At 44.7% G+C, this 15,463-nt stretch overlaps 1 protein-coding gene and 1 long non-coding RNA gene across 3 annotated transcripts in view; one reads left to right on the forward strand and one right to left on the reverse strand.

Moving 5' to 3' along the window:
• Nucleotides 1-7,201, reverse strand: part of DLG5 (discs large MAGUK scaffold protein 5) — a 194,562-nt gene extending 187,361 nt beyond the window's left edge. Inside the window, exon 1 of the mRNA XM_034775542.1 lies at nt 6,274-7,201. Within this exon, the coding sequence (XP_034631433.1) occupies nt 6,274-6,589 (316 nt within the window). The 5' untranslated portion in view covers nt 6,590-7,201. The remainder of the gene's footprint in view (nt 1-6,273) is intronic.
• On the forward strand, nt 6,226-14,991 carry LOC117879952. 2 transcript variants are annotated; one of them, XR_004646437.1, is made up of 3 exons: nt 6,226-6,331; nt 9,585-9,683; nt 14,540-14,991. It is a non-coding gene; the product is annotated as an uncharacterized LOC117879952 (long non-coding RNA). The 2 variants fall into 2 exon arrangements; XR_004646438.1 differs by lacking the exon at nt 6,226-6,331 and adding an exon at nt 6,658-6,743.
• The last annotated feature ends 472 nt before the right edge of the window (nt 14,992-15,463 follow it).

Raw genomic sequence — 15,463 nt, forward strand, 5'->3', positions numbered from 1 at the left:
ATCAGCTTTCCAATGTGCTGGGGGGGTGCTCATTGATCAACCCCTGGCCCTGCCCCCACTCCACTCCTTCCTGCCCCCTCCCCTGAGCCTGCTGTGCCCTCACTCCTCCCCCCCAGAGCCTCCTGCATGCCACAAAACAGCTAATTGGGAGGTGCTATGACAGGGCTGCCGGTGGGTGGGAGGTGCTGGGAGCGGGGTGGGGGAGCTGATGGGGGGCTGCTGAAGTATTATTGTGGCTCTTTGGCAATGTACATTGGTTAATTCTGGCTCCTTCTCAGCCTCAGGTTGGTCACCCCCTGTCCTACAGTATGTCCTCCACCACTTCTGTTTTGCCTATCCTCCCAAATCTCTCTGTCACTCCCTCTCAAATCTTCCACCCACATATTCACTTACCAATTCACTGGGTCCGCTGGCTCTCTGCTCCCCATTCTCCTTCCAGATAAAGAAAACTGACTCAGGGCTTTCTTTATCTCCAGCATCCCTTTGGGGAAGGAGTCAGTCACTTCAGGGCTACTTTGTCCTCTCATTTGCCACTACCCTCTGGAGAAGTGGCTCCCAGCCCCACTGCTCACTAACTCTATTCACACAGCAGCAAGGGAGTGAAAAGACATTTGAAAAGAAAATAAAAAAAAGATTACAGTAATCCACAAAAGAGCTCACTGGGTGGCTCAGGGTGAGAAGTCATTTACTCATTTTTGAAATTGACTGCATTAAGTTGACAATGTCCCTCTAAAGCTAAAACAAAAAGTTTCCATTTTACCCCCTCCCCCCCATTTTCTGTACACGTATAGGATTTCTAAATTTTACCTGTTGGATTGGTCTCTGCCCAAAGATGGTTAAAAAAATTTAATAATTCAACTTTGAGTAACTCTCTTCAGTTATTTTTTTTTTTAAACTAGGTTTACAAAATTATTCCCCATCCCTGTAGAGAAACTCACAAATGAGTGAATGGTTGAATTTCAAAACTTACACCCCAGTCCTGCAAACACTTAAGCACATGTGTAACTTTACTTAGGCCTTGGCTACACTGGCAATTCACAGCGCTGCACTTGCTGCGCACACACCCCGAGCGCAGCGAGTGCAGCGCTGTAAAGCGCCAGTGTAATCAGCGCCTGCAGCGCTGCACACTCTCTCGCAGCGCTGCAAGCTATTCCCCTCGGAGAGGTGGAGTACTTGCAGCGCTGCAATTACACTCGTGCTTCACAGCGCTGCCGCTGCGAGTGTAGCCAAGGCCTTACACTAGTCCCACTGGCTTTTAGTGTTTTCTGGTCTCAAGACTTGTTACACAGGCCTTAATCAGTAGTATGTGCTCTGTTATGAACATCTGAAAACACAGTACTCAAAGTGCATACTAAAAACTTGCATATGTTATTAGCTGCAAACATAAAGATAGATGCATACACACTTCACCATCGAAAGCAGTTGTTTGGTTACAAGAATTTGCCAGCTCAGCTGCTAAAGGAAAAGGAAACTGTGAAACTGACAAGCTTAACAGCTTTGAAGCCAGGTGTACTAGGGCTTTTAAGTTCAGCAAGCTGTTTTAGCTCTGGAATACAGAGATTAGGGCACCTTTTAACTCCACAAGCCCATTAACTCATCAGCAAAGAACTTACAAGCTCAGCAACCTAAATAGTTCTGGACTGTTTCCTTTTTCCCCCCTAGAAAACCACGGAAATGAAGCACAAAAAACTGGCATTGATATATCAAGCACTTCAAAGCCAGAAGGTATCCTTTCTCCCTCCGTACTAACTTAGCAGCTACATTATTTGTAGTGTTTTTATTTGTTTTGCTTGTTAACATAAAATACATATGGATGTGTAACATATCCAAGAATATTGTTGAATAAACTTTTTGCAATTTATCTGATGTTGCAACATTAATATTGCCCCAATTCAGTCAGATACTTAAGCATGAAAGTAGTCTTTTAATATCCCATTAAAAGGGAAAAAGCTATACTATTAAGATATGCAACTACTACATGATTAAAGATACCTTGCCAAGTTAGCTACTTAATTAAAACTTGTAAGTTAAGAATGTGCAAAAATATAGGAAGAACTGATAAATAGCTTAAAAGAAAGAATTAGCACACACACAAAGTTCAGTGTGGTTTTAAAATGCCAAAACAAAAAACAAAACACAAAAGTCACACAGATTTTCAAATGGACATTTTCAAAAAGTTAATGTAAATAATTTGTATAGCAAGGATCCATCTGCCCAGATCTTTTAATTAGCTTCTGCAGTCTTGGGAGGTACATTAAAATGTATAATATAATTTAGAAGTATTACCTGAAACCATTTATTTGCGAATCTTAATACTGTAATTTTCTTCCTTTATTATCTTAAATGAATTTCTAAAGGGAGATACCATAAGAATTATATGGTACCTGTACTATCACTAAGCAAAATAAAGCACGTAGTACTGAGTTTGTGTTGATTTTGCTTTGTCAGAATATTATTTCTTGTTAGTTTGCAGTCAGTTTTTAATATTGTCATGCACAATGCTCTAAAATTAAAATCATTTAAAATAATCTGCACAGGGGACTTATTTTAAAAAAATAAGAATGACCAATTATCATTCACAATGTAAGATGTAAATGTGCAGCATGTATTCAAATAGTAATAGTTGCTGAGCTAGGAAAAAATGCTATAAAGAAAAGCAAGCTCCTTTTAACATGGATCATGATGTATTTGCTTTACAAGTCCTTTAGTAATTACTAGAACTCCCAATCTCTCCCTAAAGCATTCAGAACTGCTGCTTACTGATCTGCAGACTATGTCCAAGGGGTCCAGAAAAGGCCGTTGTTACCATTAAACAGTGGTTTTCCTCATCTGTGAGGTTGGCAGACCATGCCTAAGATTTCCAAAGGGGTCCACACTTCCATTTGAAATATTTTAGGGTTCCACAAATGAAAAAAAATATTGAAAACCACTGCAATACACCAACAGATTAGTAATCTCATTGACACCGGGCAAGTGGGACAAATATGTCTAGAACTTCTATCAATGTTGATGTGGATTACTTGCTTAAGACCCTCTCTCACAAAGAAAAAAAATAGACCCCCAAATTTGTTACGTGTTAAGCAGTCTGCTGCATGTTACTTTAACCTCCAACAAGCATTCAAGATATACACTCCAGATAAATCTTAGTTCTGCCAAACAAGCCTATAATTTAATTGTGCTTGTCCTAAATTCTTTCATTAACCAAACTCTAAATAGTAACTTGAAAAACTAATTCAGGAAGATGCCTTAGAGATTAAATTAAAGGGACACTTAGCTTAGGCCCAATAATTAGTTTTTACCTGACTTTTAAATATAAGCATTTTACAAAATGGATTAATAGAACTGTTTTCACTAGTTACTTTTTAAATTTTGAACACTTTTGTTTTGATATTAACCATGCCTCCTTCAATATTTGCTACCCAAACAGTGCAGCAACTCAACCTACATAAAAACAAGAAAATGAATCTGACTAGTCTAATTTCATTGTCCACAATCAACAGAAGTGCAAAAAGTCAACTATGTAAATGGCAAAGTGTGAAGCAGATTCATTTCCAATTTAATACAAAATAAGGATCATTTTAAAATTTTAAATATGGGACCAAACATGCCCCTTCTAGGTGGCCACGATTAAAGATTAACTCCTTTTCTGTAATATATTCAGTATGTAAGTGAATATTTAGGTCCTGATCCTGCAAAAACATTTCTAAGTGCTTAACTTTATGCATGAGTTAGTCTTACTGACTCCAATGAGACTCTTCAGGCATGCACAGTTAAGCACACTCCAGGATCAGGATCTTAATCTTTTAACACACGTGATGATGGTCTCTGTTAAAGTCACTTTAATAATCTCTTCCGTAGGACCTTGTAAAAATGTCAGTTTCAATTAGATGAAAATTTTAATTAAAAAAAGGTATAATCTTTTACTGTCAAAAACTAAAATGTTTTGAAAAGTGTTTGTCAACATGAACATCTCATTTTACATACAAGGTGTACCAGGTGTATATTCTTACTAACGTTAGCCTCATGAGTTCATGCAGAAAGAAAGTAACTAATTTTGTCCATTAATTTCAAATGCCTCCTCCCTTGGGATCTCAGTACTGTATTATGACACTTTTTATATCCTACTTTCAGTTTATTAACACAGTATCATCACACACGGTGGCCACATCCACTCCATTTTTAAATTTTGTTCTTAAGACTAGGGAATTCCAATAGTTCAGTACCATCAGTTAATTAAATGCAGCTTCCAAACAAGACCATATTGAGCATCATATAAAATATTATGGGTCCTATTCTGAAAAGCACTGCGTGCCCTCAACTCCCACTGATGTCAGACCACACAATATTAGAAGTCATGAGGTCCATTGTTCCTGTGAACTCCTGATATACATTCATTAAAGGAGACCATATATTATAATATATAGTGATGTTAAAAAGAGAAATCACATTTTCTATGTTTATTATAAACTCATAGCTGACTGAATTAAAAATAAAAGTATGGTGTACAGTGTGATGATGTATATTATAAAGGCACATCCATAAATATTTCCAGGTGAAACAGGCAAGTTTAAGAGTCTGATTTTTAAGACAGTTTGCTTCAATTTTCCTAAGAAAATTACATGGTTTACATGAGCCAGGAAGCACCTCCCACGAATAATTTCCTTGCTGTAAACAGGTAAGTCACCCTGTCTAAATCCACCTCTGATGTAAAAAAGCTTTTTCCTTATTGCCAAATGTTAACCACAGCCATTATAAAACAGCCCCTGCACATTACTCTAACAAATGCATATTCTTAAGAGCCAATCTACAATACAGCCTTGAAATTTAGATAAATTGTAGTAGCATTAATTTGGAGGAACAGCTGCATTCATAAAACCTCAATATTAACAACTTCATCTTAAAAAAAAAAAAAAAGAAAGAAAGAAACTCTGATAGAGTCCTAACTGGGTTTTGTAAACTAGGAAGTTTACTCTCGAAATTCTCATCTCCACCTGGCTGAACAATGAAACCAGTTTTCTCTCCCCTCTCCTCCCACAAATACAAGTTATTATAATATATATCCAAATTTATCTGTATTCAAATAGGACCACTAGTTAAAACATTTGCCATTCTCTTCAAATAGTAAGTACAAAAAATCTCCATGTTTTATTAGGCCAGCACAGTTCAATCAATCTGCAACAGAAACAATTTCACAGCTGCAGCTACTCACAAAACTTTAACTGTTTAACAACATTAACTTCAGTGGAGTTTACAAACAACAGACAGTGTACGTAACAACACTATGGAAACAATTAGCTTAGTCTTCACTGGTCCCAGGTGTCCAGAGACAGGAGCAATAATAATGAAAGCATGAATGAAATAATTATGTAACTGCTTTGGGAAGGTAATGCAAGGTACTATAAATGCTAACTCTGTTACTGTTACTTGGGAACAAGCAGCAGCATATCTTCCTAAAGAGGGGAAAAAAACGGTTGGGAGCAAAAAAACAGACCAAAATAAACCCTCAAACCTAAAGCTTGAAGAAAATATAAGCAATAAAAGACTAGGACCCAGACCCTCAAAGGTATTTAGGCACCTAGCTACCATTGATCTTAACTACCTTTAAGTATCCAGACTTCGGTTTTTTCACTGTTTAATTAAGAGTGGTCTCTCCAGAAATGCTCCCTGTAGACCTACGCCTCCTCCCATTGATTATTAGCAATGTGGCCTAGCGGCCAAGAACTGGGCTGGGCTTCAGGAGACTTGGGTTTGATTCCCTGCTCTGTCACTGACCTGCTGGGCAAGTCACTTTATCTCCTTGTCTGTTCCCCCATCTGTAAAACGGGGATAAGAACACCAAGATCTCTGGATGAAGTGCACTACAGGATTATTACTACTGACTTAAAGGGTAAGTCAAAGTGGTAGAACTAGGCCAATGCTAGGCACCTGCCTAAATCTCATCCTAAACGTTCTTCCTCCTGTCTTAAGAAAATCGGGATGGGGAAGGACAGAAACTGGTTTCCACCCAAACCATTCGCTTATTCTCAACCAAAAAACAAACAAAAAAAAGTGCCATCTAGGTAGCAACACCCCAGCCCTAAGAGGGCATCCAGAAAACATCCCCACCATAAAAGGCACTCAGGCAGCGAGCCCTTTACCCCCTGCCCCAGAAGAGTGCACCTGGACACCGTCTGGCACGCAACACAGGCGGGCAGCTCCGCTCCCTCACCCCTCGGAAGTGCAGCGAGGCAGCAACCGCTCCCCGGTGCCGGTCCCTCTCCCGCCCCCACTCACCGGCCGTCTCTCCGGGCGGCGCCCCCGCCACCCCGTTCAGGTAGAGGATCGAGAGCAGGTGAGGCTGCGTTTTCTCCAGGGCCACCCGCAGGTCTTGGAAATGGTCCCGATCCTTGGCCAGCAGCAGCTGGATGAGCCGGTCGGCCTTGCTAGCGCCCCCCGCTCCCCCTCCGGCGGCTTCCTGCAGCTCGTGCAGGTCGCGGGGGCTTAAGGTACCAGTAGCCTCCAGCAGCTCGATCACTTTGTCCACCTCGGTCATGGACTGGGCCAGGCTCTGGCGGCACTGAGCGAGCAGCTCCTTGTGCTTGGGCTCCATGGCCGCTGCGGGCGAGTCAGGGCAGCCAGCGGCCAAACTTTGTCCTTACCCCCCCCAGCCGAGGAGCACCGGGCTGCCCTCCCCCGCACCCCAGGCGAGCAAAGCCGCCCGGGGAGGTGCTGTCCGGCGGCGGCGCTTCACCCTTCCTGCACCGGTGGGTACCCCCTGGGCAGCTCCGCGTCTCCCCCGCCTCTGGCTACTCCTGGGGCTGCGGGCTCCTCTCCCCCGGGACAGACCCGGGCTCAGGCAGTGGCTGCGGCTCTTCTCCCCCCGCTACAGCTGACACCCGTAGTGCCGCCCGGCCGCCCAACTTCCCCGCGGCCGCCTCCCCGCTCTCCGCCGGGCAGACTCCGCCTGGGGCAGGCGCTGGAGATAAAGGTGGCTGCTCCCCCTGCAGCTACCACCCCCTAGTCCCGAGCCGCGGCTCGAACCACTTCCCTTCCCCCTGGCTACAGGCCGGGGGCCGCGGGGCAAGGAGGGGGCTGCCGGGGGCCAGGCGGCTTCAGCGCCGAGCGCCTCCTAGCACCCGCAGCCATGTTGGTTGCGCGGGGCCGCTGGCCGCCCCACGGCAAGGCTGCAGCCATGCCTCTCCCCGTTCCCCCCAGCTCATGCTCCTCGCCTCCCCCGCCCCGGCCGCCGCAGGAGAACGCGCCCCCGGGGCCCGCCCAGCGCCAGGGAGGCCGAGAGCGGCCAGGCCACCAGCGGCTGCTGCTCCTTGCTGCGCTCCTCCCAGCCCTGTGCTGGGCTCCCCGGCTAAGTTTTCCCCCCTCTGATCCCCGCAGCCTCCTCCGCCATAGCCCAGCGGCGGCGGCTGCGCTCGCCTCCGCTCCGCGGCCTCCACCCGGCTGTCAATCAGGGGCTCCCCGCCAGGCCATGTACGGGCAGGGGAGGCGGGGCTCCGACTGCAACTTCTGCCTCTCGGCGGGGCGGGGCACCTAGCACGGGGGAAGGGGAGGAGTTCTCCTAGCCTCTCTCCTTCCCCACCCCGGGAGTCCAACCTGGCTCCCCACTGCTAACTTTTCCTCCTCTCTGGCTGGGGCATCGGTTCCTGAGGAAGGGGAACTAGACATAGGGTGACCAGATGTCCCGATTTTATAGGGACAGTCCCGATTTTGGGGGGCTTTTTCTTATATTAGCACCTATTACCCCCCACCTCTGTCCCGATTTTTCATACTTGCTGTCTGGTCACCCTAACTAGACACCTCCCCTCTGGCTGGGAGGCTAGCTCCTAAGAGACAAGAGACCACCTCACCAGGGGGAGAGAATCTGCTCCACAGACACACAATGCACCCCTGGGATCCCCTCTCTCATGGGGGGAGAGAGGAAAAGCAACCAGCTGAAGGGAGGATGGGTTCCCTCTTTATCCCCTTGCCCAGGGATGGGGTAGCAGGCATGGCTTACATAAGCAGGGAATTCTGTCAACCTGCCTGAGAGATTGGGGTGGGAGGTCCCTTCTATTCTATTCTTTCCTCACTCTGGAGCTAAATACAAACACGTAAATAAGAGTTTTTGTAATGTGTATTAGTTAATATAATCTGGACAGACCCACGTGGCCAGCTGGGATATTACAGTATGCTTGGTCACTCAGAACTTCACAGTAACAGAGCAAACGGCTCCAACAGGCTAGGCTCCCCCTTGCAGTAAAAAAGAAACGCCATTAGCAGTGTGGGGCATATGACAAGCAGCTGGCCAGTTCTGACTCTGCACAGTAGAGAGTCATGGTGCACACATGCCCACCCCGTCATTACAATATAATTTGTTTGGTCTTTCATTGACAAGGAAACAGAAAGATTATATTTGGGAGGAGACAGTCTTCCAATTCATTCCCTTCTCCCTCCCCCCCCCACCCCCAAAAAAAAAGGATACAGAGAGAAGGTGGGGGACAGTACCAAAGTAAAAAGGTACGATGAAATAAACTGTCCATATACTTGAGCCAAAGATGAAAGAAAGGATTTGATTTGAAAAAGAAAAGGGAGTGTAGTCCTACATCAGGTTTCAGAGTAACAGCCGTGTTAGTCTGTATCCGCAAAAAGAAGAACAGGAGTACTTGTGGCACCTTAGAGACTAACAAATTTATTAGAGCATAAGCTTTCGTGGACTACAGCCGAAGAAGTGGGCTGTAGAGCTTATGCTCTAATAAATTTGTTAGTCTCTAAGATGCCACAAGTACTCCTAGTCCTACATCATGTACTGAATACATTTCAAAAACGAATGACAGAGCAAAGCTCATTCAGGCACTCACAGGACAATGTATGAGATTGAGTGGATATGCCACTGCCATCTACTGGAAAGGTTATGTCACAGCTGCTCATGCACAACTGACCAGATTTATTAGCCTATTTGGTGACACTATTAATACTGAGCAGTGCAGGAACTGGAATGTCTATTGCAAAAGAAATACTGTGATTACAAGATTTGTTGTTGGTTCAAATCAGAATAAAACCAAAGATTGTTGAAGTTTCCTTGTAAAATAGCATACTCATCAGCCATAGCGCCCCCTTGTGTCAGGGTGCAATGCTGAATGGGGCCCTTGCCTTTGTCACCGCCTGCAGGCCATCTCCCTCCATCACATCTTCTGTAGCCTGGCCTTTTGGCCAAGTGATATAAAGTTCCCAGGTAACAAAAGGTCCCAGCTAAACTTCCAAGAACCTCTTCCACCCCTCTCGGGTTCTACTGCAGTGTTCTTACTGGCCCTCCCTCAGCCCTCCCCACAGGATCCTCATCTGCTCCTGTAGTTGTGCTTGCATTCTCCTGCCTCAGGGGCTGGTAGGGGAACCCAGGTCCACTGGCTGCTCTGAGTTCTATCCTAGGGTCCCTGATTAAGCAGTCAGGACTGTTTCTTGAGAGGTGGTGCTGTTTCCCTAGGCCACTTCCTATCTCTAAGCCCCCTTGTACTGTTTACCTGCAGCCTGTGCTTAACACAGCCTCCCTTTGGTTCTCAGGCCTCTGGCTTCCCCCTTCTCCTCTGAACTAATAAATCTTCCATCCTTCTCAGGCTCCACTAAAGTGCTTTTACAGGGCCTTCCAACCAGCAAAAGAGTCCTTCCTTCTCTGCAATTTCTTTTCCTCTAGACTGAAATCTCCACTTTACTATGTAAGTAGTGCTTCCTGATTCCCAGTTGTTGGGGTTACTATTCATCATTAAGTTGCCCTATCACTAGGGATCTACCAAATTCAGGGTCCATTTTGGTCAATTTCACGGTCATAGGATTTTAAAAATCATAAATTTCATGATTTCAGCTATTTAAATCTGAAATTTGACAGTGTTGTAATTGTAGAGGTCCGGACACAAAAAGGAGTTGTTGCGGGGGGTCACAAAATTATTGTAGAGTGGGGCTCCTCCAGAGCTGGGCAGCAGCAATGCAGAAGTAAGGATGGCATGGTATGGTATGCCACTCTTACTTCTGTGCTCCTGGTGGGGCACTGCCTTCAGAGCTGGGCGCCCGTTGTTACCTGATTTGCCCATTACTTTGGAGTATGCTCATTTATTCGGGTTACTTTTCTGGGGAAGGGGATTCTGTAATCCTATCAATGTATTGCTTGTGTCACTTGTGTTTTCATATGGAGCTCTACTTCTCTCTTGTGCAAGTCCCCTCCCAATGGAGCTATCCTGCAGGACCTAGGTTCCCTAGGGCTGGGTTACTCCAGCCCCAGAACCAGATGAACACACACACACACATACATTAACAGAGCAAGTCTGAACGGACCGGGTCAATCAGCACTGTCAAGCTGACCCCCTTATATGTCTCTGGACTCACTGGGCTGGAGGAAGCAGCACTTTCAAGCTGTCTCTCCTTATATGCTCCTGGGCTCCATGGACTGGGTCAAGCAGCACTTTCAAGCTCTTACCCTTATGCGTCCCAGATTCAGCACGCCCCTATCCCCACCTTCACATCACAATTGTACTGGCAGTAACCTACTTGATGAGCAAACCCCACAGTATTTTGGGCGCTGCAGGGATCTTTAGCTCAGGTAAAAGAAGCGTTGCTGTAGAGTGAATGGGGGAAGCTAAAATACAAACGAGTAAAGTTCAGCAAGAGAAAAAAGCAACCAACTTAACCATAAAAGTTATTTATTGAATAATAGTGATAACTACACAAGGACTAAACCAACATAACATACCTGATTAAAGGCTAATACTTAAGGTAGACAGGAAAACGAAGAGAGAGAGAGAGAAAGAAAAGGGAGTCTCACCGCTCCCTGAAGCTTGAACTGGTCGGGGTTCCCAAATGATGGTGGTAGCTGAGGCAAGAAGGCAGGCAGAGTCCCCACCACGATCAGTCAGGAGAATATGGATTCCCAGTGGAACTGATACTTAGTTTGGATCTAAGCATCAGAACACTGACTGGAGGGTGTGTAGGGATTTTTGTAGAGAAATTACAATTGTTCAAGGGAGAACACTAGATTTGTTTATAGATAAACTGATGACTCAAGGGTTTTCTTTAGGCTAGACAATAGGAGCTGATCACTCTTGGCTATGGGTGGTGTTTTCTTCCAGGGAGCTCACAATGCAGCTAGGCTGCTTCAGTATTTGGGTATCAATTAAGGATTCATTACTAGAATTGGTCTGATAATTGCTGAGCTGGGTGTATGTAGACATAGGTTCATTAGCATCTGGAGCAGAGATTCCCATGATGCAGTGCTTCCCTGCTTTTTCTGGTCCCAGAGTTCAGTGTGGTTCTCTGTTCTCCATTCTGTATGTAAATTGAGATGTCTTCCTGTCCCATCTTTCATGCAGATGAGGCTAGGGGAGTTGTCTATGCTCTCCATTCTGTATGCTAATAGAGATGTCTTAATCTTGTCACCCTTGTCAGGAGAGGTCTAGGTGTGTATCCCAACACCCTTCACTGCTCTCTGCAAGTTTTTTTCTCTGATGGGTTTTGGTTTAAGCAGAGGCTGGGGCGGGGAGTGTCTTTCATGAGTCAGGCTGGATACTGCACCCTGGTTCCCCAAGAACACAGAGGTGTCTGGTATCACCGTCCACCAGCCGCTGCTCTCCAGCTACCCAGCTCTGAAGGCAATGCAGAAGTAAGGGTGGCAATACTGCAAACCCTAAAATAACCTTGCAACTCCTTTTTGGGTCAGGACCCCAAATTTGAGAAATGCTGGTCTCCCCCATGAAATCTGTATAGTATAAGGTAAAAGCACACAAAAGAGCAGATTTCATGGTGGGAGACCAGATTTCACAGTCTGTGAGGCATTTTTCATGGCCCTGAATTTGATAGGGCCCACCATCAGCTGGGGGATAGCTGGTAAGCTGAGCCTGGCTTCTCTTAAAGTGCCAGGCTTTCTGTGACATTCCTGCAAACCAAAATTTTCTAAAAAAGTTAATGTTGGATCAATCAAAACGTTTTGTTTTGATAACATTGTTCAATCATTTTATTTTTATTTTATTGTATTAATTTTATATTATAGCTTATCATGTAAAATAAATATCAAAACAAAAAAAGTTGTTTCAAAACTGAAGCTCGGTTCTGACCTCTCTGAAATATTTTTTTCCAAAATGAAATTTTGTTAAATTTAAGACATTCCTGGAAAGCATTTAGATTTAGATGAATCTGCATTTTCAAATGGAAAAGCTTTCCATCATAAAATTTTCGACCAGCTCTGATTAATACTTTACATTTACATATTATCTTTCAACCCAAATATTGTTATTAATAACATCCATACTGTGGGGGGGAAAACCCAACCTGTGGCAGCAAGTCTCAGAGCCCAGGTCAACAGACTTGGACTCGCACTACAGAGCTAAAAATAAAAGTATAAACGTTTCTGCTCGGGTTCTGAAACCTGGCAAGGGAGGTGGGTTTCACAGCCCGAGCTCCAGCCTGAGCAGGAACATCTACACTGCTATTTTAAGTCCTGTAATGTGAACCCAAGTCAGTTGACCTGGACTCTGAGATTCACTGCAGGGGGGAGGGGTTTGCACTGTAGATGTATCCATAGGGATCACTTTAGTCACCCATAAAATGCTGCTTGCTGTAGGATGAAACATAGCAGCTGTGTAACAGCAATAGTACTGTACACAATACTTTAGCCCAGAAGGTGAAAGTCAAGCAGAATATTATTAGTTATTTAGGACTAGATTCTGAAACCATCACTTGAACTGACTAGTACCTTACTTTGCAAGAAGCCGGTGAAACATGTCATGGGATCTTTAATGACCATAAGTGGTCATGACCTCAGGTTTATATTTTATCTGAAAGACAGCACCTTCCCCGGAGTAGTGCCCCTGACAACATGCTATGACATTGTATGTAGTTTAGCCAATGGTAGTGTTGTCTTGTTCTATAAAAACGGTATGACTTGTATTGTTGCCCTTTGCCATACTTGAATTAGTGCAGATAGAAATGGAATCAGAGATTGTGACAATTGTCTAGACTTAAAAGTGACAATGCAATCTTGCAGTATTTAAAAGGACATCCCTGTGCTTTTAAATAGTTTCCATTCATGTTTGTGCCATTGTTTGTAATCTACACTTAGGAGTTTGAAAATAAAATGTTTTTCCTTTTCTGATTTAGATTTCATGCTTAGCAAACATATTTATGCTTAGCAAATGGAAATGCGCATGATGATTTTGTTTACTTCCTTGTTTATACTTCAACATCTTGAGTCATCCCTGGTAATGGTGTTAATCCCCAAATAAAAATCTTTGTTTGCTAACAATTAAGGTTGTGAAGTGCTACTACAAACATGTGCAATTACATGTATTATTTAAAAGAAAACAAAATTTAAAACTATGGAAAGTTGCCCAATAAGGTTAAACATGCAATTCGGACATCAAACCTAATAACTGCATTCATTAACACACAAACTGCAAATTTCCATCAGTATAAAAACAAAATAACCTTAAATCTGTCCCTGTAATGATGCAGTCTACAATATTACCTTCCTTAATCCTTTCATACCTAGGGCCTGACCCTAAAAACAATTCATAATACTATTTAAGGTTAGCAAGGTGAGGCACCCATATTGTAAGGTCAGTTACATTTTGATGATGGATTTCTTTTAAAGGGCTGTAAAACTGTAGTTGTGGTCAAACAGCATTTTAAAAAGGTTTTACCACTCCCATCCTTCTCTCTGTCTGTCCTTAGAAACAGTAGAGGGAGCTAAGATGGTGATGGTTTCGTCTTAAGTTTGTTACTCAGATTCTCTAAGTGATATTCATACAGTAAAAAGTTTCTCGATCCATTTGTATAAAAGTTGGATTTTGACCATGGCTAACATGTCTGCTCTTACGAAAACACTGTAGAATCTCTAATTACCAAATGAGGTAATGATCTCAGATTTATATCTTATCTAAATCACATATCTTCTCTCTCACCACCGTGGCACTATGCAGATAAATTGGTCTCAGTAATGATATGGAAAGAAGACTGCCACCTCCATACTAGGTATTCTTATTGTAGGTCCTGACATAATATTGTATTATTACTTTCTGGTGACAGAGTATTAGATGAACCACAAAAACCAATGGCTTGATTTTCAGAGGTGTTGGTCACCCACAGATCCAGTTGAAATCAATATGAGCCAGGGGAGCTCAACAAGTTTGACCACAGCTAATGTTTAGAAACTGGAAAAAACAATCACATTATGATGTTGCATTTGGGGCTTAAATTATTTTGACCATCTCAAAATAAATATATGTAAAGTACAGTCATCAGTTGTTCTCGCTGGAGACTATTCTGATGTTAATGTTACTAAACAACAATACAAATTAGGGTGAGGACTGGATTCAAATCAAAGAGAAAACTGTTGAGTCTCTGCTAAAAATCTGGGCTAGCTCATGCAGCTGAACCCTTTTTCAAGAGAGTATTGTGAGCTGAAAGTTGGCCTAGATATAACTTTGAAAATCATGCCTGTTGTGGACGTCAATCAGACCTTTAACATTACTTTGACAATATTTGTAGGTGGTTAACTTCCTGATGTTTTTCTTTTTGCAATTTATAGAATCTGCCATATTTAGGGTTACTGAAGACTGAATTTACCAGGATTGTTTCACCTTAGAAGAGGAATGCCAGTATCTTGGCACATCGAGCCAGGTGGCACTTAATCTGCAAAGAGGCTATGTACCTTTGGGATTTGCCATGATGATGATGCTCTTGTTGATGATGGAGGGTTCCCAGCCCATTGGATTGAATCTGGTATTCTGTCCACATTTAAGTGAATGCCGTGGTGTCTTGTCATTCCAAGGATCACCCACTTGTCTCTTTAATTAGTGCTAGTGTGCATGCCTTACATAAGCCTCCAGGTTGCTCTCTTACATTGATTACCAGTCACCACTAACTGCATGGAAATCACCCCCACTCCTGGCTACAGCAGAAAGGCCTAAGGACTACAGTTAATCCTAGGGTGAAATCCTGGTAGGGTTACCATCTTTTAGTTTTTAAAAAGGAGGACACTCCATGGGGATCCAGCCCCGCCCCTTCCCCTGCCCTCAGCCCCGCCCCAACTCTGCCCCCTCTCCTGAACGCTCCGCCCCCTGCTCCTCCCCCTCCCCTGCTTCCCGCGAATCAAATGTTCGCGGGAAGCCTGAAACAGGGAGGCAGCAGGTAGGCTGGGGCAGGGTGCAGTGCGGCTCAGTCCAGCCCTCCTGGCCCAGTGGCTCCCTTCGGCGGCCGGCCCAGGCCAAGAGGCTCTGGCCCCGGCGTCTCCCACCCTGCCCGGCTTGGCTCGGGCCCCGCGACCCCGGCCCCGGCTCCCGGCACCCCAGCCCAGCACTGCGCCCCCCCGGCCCGGCACCGCGCCCCTGGCTCCCGGCCCAGTCCCGCGGCCCCGCCCCCAGCATCGCGGCTCCCGGCCCGGCTCCCGGCCCCGCGACCAGCTCCCGGCCCCGCGACCGGCTCCCAGCCCCGCGGGCCCGGACCGGCTCCC

This window comes from Trachemys scripta, chromosome 7, assembly GCF_013100865.1.
Source record: "Trachemys scripta elegans isolate TJP31775 chromosome 7, CAS_Tse_1.0, whole genome shotgun sequence".
In the NCBI taxonomy this organism is placed as follows: domain Eukaryota; kingdom Metazoa; phylum Chordata; order Testudines; family Emydidae; genus Trachemys; species Trachemys scripta.